Source organism: Cibotium barometz, chromosome 3, assembly GCF_041138505.1.
Source record: "Cibotium barometz isolate CiBa-2024 chromosome 3, ASM4113850v1, whole genome shotgun sequence".
Classification (NCBI taxonomy): Eukaryota; Viridiplantae; Streptophyta; class Polypodiopsida; order Cyatheales; family Cibotiaceae; genus Cibotium; species Cibotium barometz.
Genome location: NC_141048.1, coordinates 2,784,945 through 2,788,826, shown reverse-complemented (window position 1 = coordinate 2,788,826; position 3,882 = coordinate 2,784,945). Strand labels below are relative to the sequence as shown.

Sequence of the window (3,882 nt, the reverse complement as noted above, 5' to 3'; positions counted from 1 at the left end):
TGTTGATGATGACGAAGACAACTTTAGGTACTCTATTGGAAATAATGATGTCGGTGATGCTTTATAGCCGCAACACTTTTGATTCTCTTTGTGAGCTTGAACCATCCATTGAGCTCTCCCCCTCAAGCACATAAAGGGAATGAAATGTAGTTGCATTTGTACATGTCAAAAGGAAATGAATATATGAGTATGAGTTGAGTTATCATAAATATAGATGTGAAACGATGTTATTTACAAGTGTGTATGTACAATTAAGTTTAATTTGTCTCATCGCTCAGAGGCTGATTCGTTTTCAGCTTGTCGAAGACCAATGTTTAATTTTGGCCTCATGGATGTTGTAGACACTCCAATGGGCTCAATTTGCCTCTTTGGGCATAGTTGTTTCATGCCACTTTGGGCGCTTAGGGTGGACGATTATATCACCCATAATTTTGTTTTAATATCATACCTCGTGGGTGTGGCCAACACTCCAACGGGTTGATGCCTCTTTGGGCTAACTTTTTATTTATTTGTTTGTTTTTTATGTTTTGTTTTTTATTATTATTATTTTTTGGTCATTTGTTTGCCCAGGTCTTATATTAGTGTCCATTGTAGGACGGACATCTTTGGGTCCTTTTACGGGTCACTGCCCATTGGTAGGTCTTTGCTTTTTTGTGGGTCTTTGCCTTTTTGTGGGTCTTTGCCCATTTGTGTTGTTTATTTGTTTGTTTGTTTCTTTTAATTATTATTATTATTATTATTTGTTATCATTTTTGTATAAAATGTCATGTGTGCACGCAAATAGCCTGAAAGAGTAGGCATGTTTGCGCTCACGAATAGCCTGAATGTTTAGGCATGTTCGTGATGTTGAGTAAATTATTAAATAAAATTATTGTTTTATTGCTTGTAAATAAAATATTAACTTTTTTTAAAGTTTATTGTTATTATTGATTTGTGTTAATTGGTTGTTCATAAAAAAAATATTGATTTTTAAGTATTGTGGGTTTTTTTTTAAAAAATGAAATAAAATAAAGTTTATAGTTATTGATAGTTTTTTTTTAACGGTTTAGTATAGTTAATAAAATTATCTAGGTTAAAGTTATCTATGTTAAAGTTATTTTATAAAAATAAAAATAAAAAAAAAGTTATTGTTAGTTGTTGGTTATTGTTTTTTTTTTTTAATAAATAAAATTGGCAGCCGGCTTCACCTTGTGACGACGTGGTCGGGCTCCACAAGCCTTCAGGAGAGGGAGAGTCGCTGCAAGGTGGAGGAGGCAAAAACATGGAAACCCAGGTGGGCTGCACAACGAGCGGTGGCAGAGGCAGCTTTTCGAAAAAAAAAAAAACTGGAAAAAAGAAAATAAAAATCACACAGCTGCATGCTATGGTGGGCAACGCCAACGATGGCAGAGGCGCTTTGGCGGTTTGGAGCAGGCGAACAAGAGCGCGCAGAAAGGAATGGGATGCTGCGCAGGCTAGCGTGGGCGTCAACGCTAGGTACCGAGCCCACACAGGCGCACCAGGAGGAGGCGATAGCAGTTGGTGGCGATGCTGAAGGTTTGTGAGAGAGCAGCGAAGTTGGTGAGAGAATGAATCTCTGGTTCGTTTCTGGGAAGCAGAGAAGGCCCACACAGGCACTCCAGGAGGGAAGGCGATGATACCATGTAGAATTAGAAGGAGAAGATGCTACAGCCATGCTGGTGTTGCCATGGCTGTAGCATACACGAGAGCGAGAGGGAGAGGAGGAAGGAGACGCGCTCAGAGTTGTGAATCGTTGTTTTTTTATTAATGAGAGAGTACATTTATTTATAGTTATTGAGTTGTGCCTCTTCGTGTGTCCGTTCATTGCTCACATGCATTCACACACATGCGGGCATTATAGCATTAATTCCTACACCTTGTGTTCATTGATATATCTTTTTTAAATATAGAAAATGAAATATAAGGGCAATATATATTTCAGGAGATAATACCCTTGAAAAGGAAGGATCAACTGTATACCTATGCCCTTTCATAGCAGCCATGCGGTTAGGTTACGTTGTAGCAATTCAATCACAGAAAGCTGTAGATGAGTACTCAAAGGGGCGAACCACCCTGTCGTGCCTACAAAGGACCACGTGATGTGGCCATGAGAACGAAAGAAAGAATCAGCATTGCGCTAGGAGTGACTTGTGTGGATTGTAATGAGGATCCTGGGGATAAGGATTATGAATCAGCATGTGTACTCGAAGGGGCGACCCACAAAGGACCGCGTAATTTGGCAGAAAGACTGGACCGCGTACTTTGGCCATGAGAACGACAGAAAGACTGGTGTGGATTACAAATCAGCATGAGCATGTGCTATTAAACGAGAGAGAGAGAGAGAGTGTGTGTGTGTCCGTCCGCGTGCGCGCGTGTGAGAGAGAGACACAGAGAGAGAGACACAGAGAGAGAGAGAGAGAGAGAGAGAGTACGGACAAGCTGGCGGAGGCGAGACGTCTAATTTTTCTTTTTCTGACACTAACAAGAGATCAGAGCGACGCGGTGACAAGGCAGGACAGAGAGCACGAGAGAAATGCTTAGCAGCTTAGGTCGGTGATCATGTCCTGCTCGACTCCACAACGAGTCTTCCGGCTATCTACATAAGAAGTAGAGCTCGGCACACCAGCGTATCAGCACCAACAACGCCTTTCCTCCACTTTGCAACAGATTTAGCGAGATGTCTAGTTCTGCCCAAGTACGTAGGGCGAACAATGTATCATCAACTTCTAATTGGTATGATATTTGATTTTAGCCTCTTGTATAGCTGGCTATAGTAGCTAATTGAATAATTAGTATGCTTCATGATTCTGCAGGCTGATGCAGCGGTGATTCTTGGGCCTTGGGGGGGCGCTGGCGGTGACGCCTTCGACGACGGATGGCATAACTCAGGTGTTTCGAAGGTCACCATTTATTACACGGAAATACTCCGGGGCTTGGAGGTTGTGTACGGCAACGGAAACACGAAGCTTCACGGTTCCCGCGTGGGCAGCACAAAGGAGGTAGGAGAGTAACGAGTTAGAGAGCGCCTCTCACAATTACGTCACGTTCTTCTACCTTAACTCGTCTTTTTAATATTGCTTTTCATTTCGTTCACGGCGCAGATCCAGTTCAACCCGGCAACGGGGGCGCTCGAGGCGTTAAGTAACATCTCCGTCACCGTCGCTCGTGATTCCGGATACTTCTCCGGCGATCCTAACCACATTGGCGTGGTGGCTGTGGGCCTCTCTGCCTCAACCCAGTTTCCGAGTGCCAGGAATGGCCAGATTGTCCGACCCCAAATTCTTGGCTTCTTCGGCGGTGCCGGCACCAACATCGATCGCCTCGGTGTTTACGTCTCCAACGTTCGCGCCTAGCAGCATGTGGACGTCAACAGGCTTTGTGCAGGATGCCCAATAAGAAATAAAATAAATAATCACTCTCCGTGCACGTGAGACATGCATGCACAAATGCCAGACCTGCGTTTCCCAAAAAAAAAAATGGTTCTGTTTCTCTACATGTGCTGTTGCTGTGATTGTGTGTAACAATGTATGTATCGTGTGCCGTGAGATTAATCTTTGAATGACCGCCGATCTTTCGTTCACGCAACCATTTTGTAACCATATAAAAACCTATATAGCTCTCTCTATCGCTAGATAGATTATGGATATGTACGTGTATATATGTACATATACGTATGCATGTATATGTAAAACAAAAGTTATCCCTAGTGGCGAAAAATAACTTTTAAATTGTCCTACATGGGAAGTTATATAGTATTAACTATGTAACTAAGGAAATCTATCTTGCAAGTTGGAGTAGAGGAGAGAGTCACAAGATCCCAACGTTCAAGTTGTTCCTTCAATTATTCTCTAATCGTTGTAATTATCTACAAGTCTACGTTTG

At 42.4% G+C, this 3,882-nt stretch overlaps 1 protein-coding gene across 1 annotated transcript; it reads left to right on the top strand.

Moving 5' to 3' along the window:
- Positions 1 to 2,437: 2,437 nt before the first annotated feature.
- LOC147639602 (salt stress-induced protein-like) lies at positions 2,438 to 3,493 on the top strand. Its single transcript, XM_086772134.1, has 3 exons — positions 2,438 to 2,695; positions 2,814 to 2,999; positions 3,102 to 3,493. Exons 1-3 carry the CDS (start codon positions 2,678 to 2,680, stop codon positions 3,351 to 3,353), a joined length of 456 nt encoding a protein of 151 aa, XP_086628260.1. The 5' UTR covers positions 2,438 to 2,677; the 3' UTR covers positions 3,354 to 3,493.
- The last annotated feature ends 389 nt before the right edge of the window (positions 3,494 to 3,882 follow it).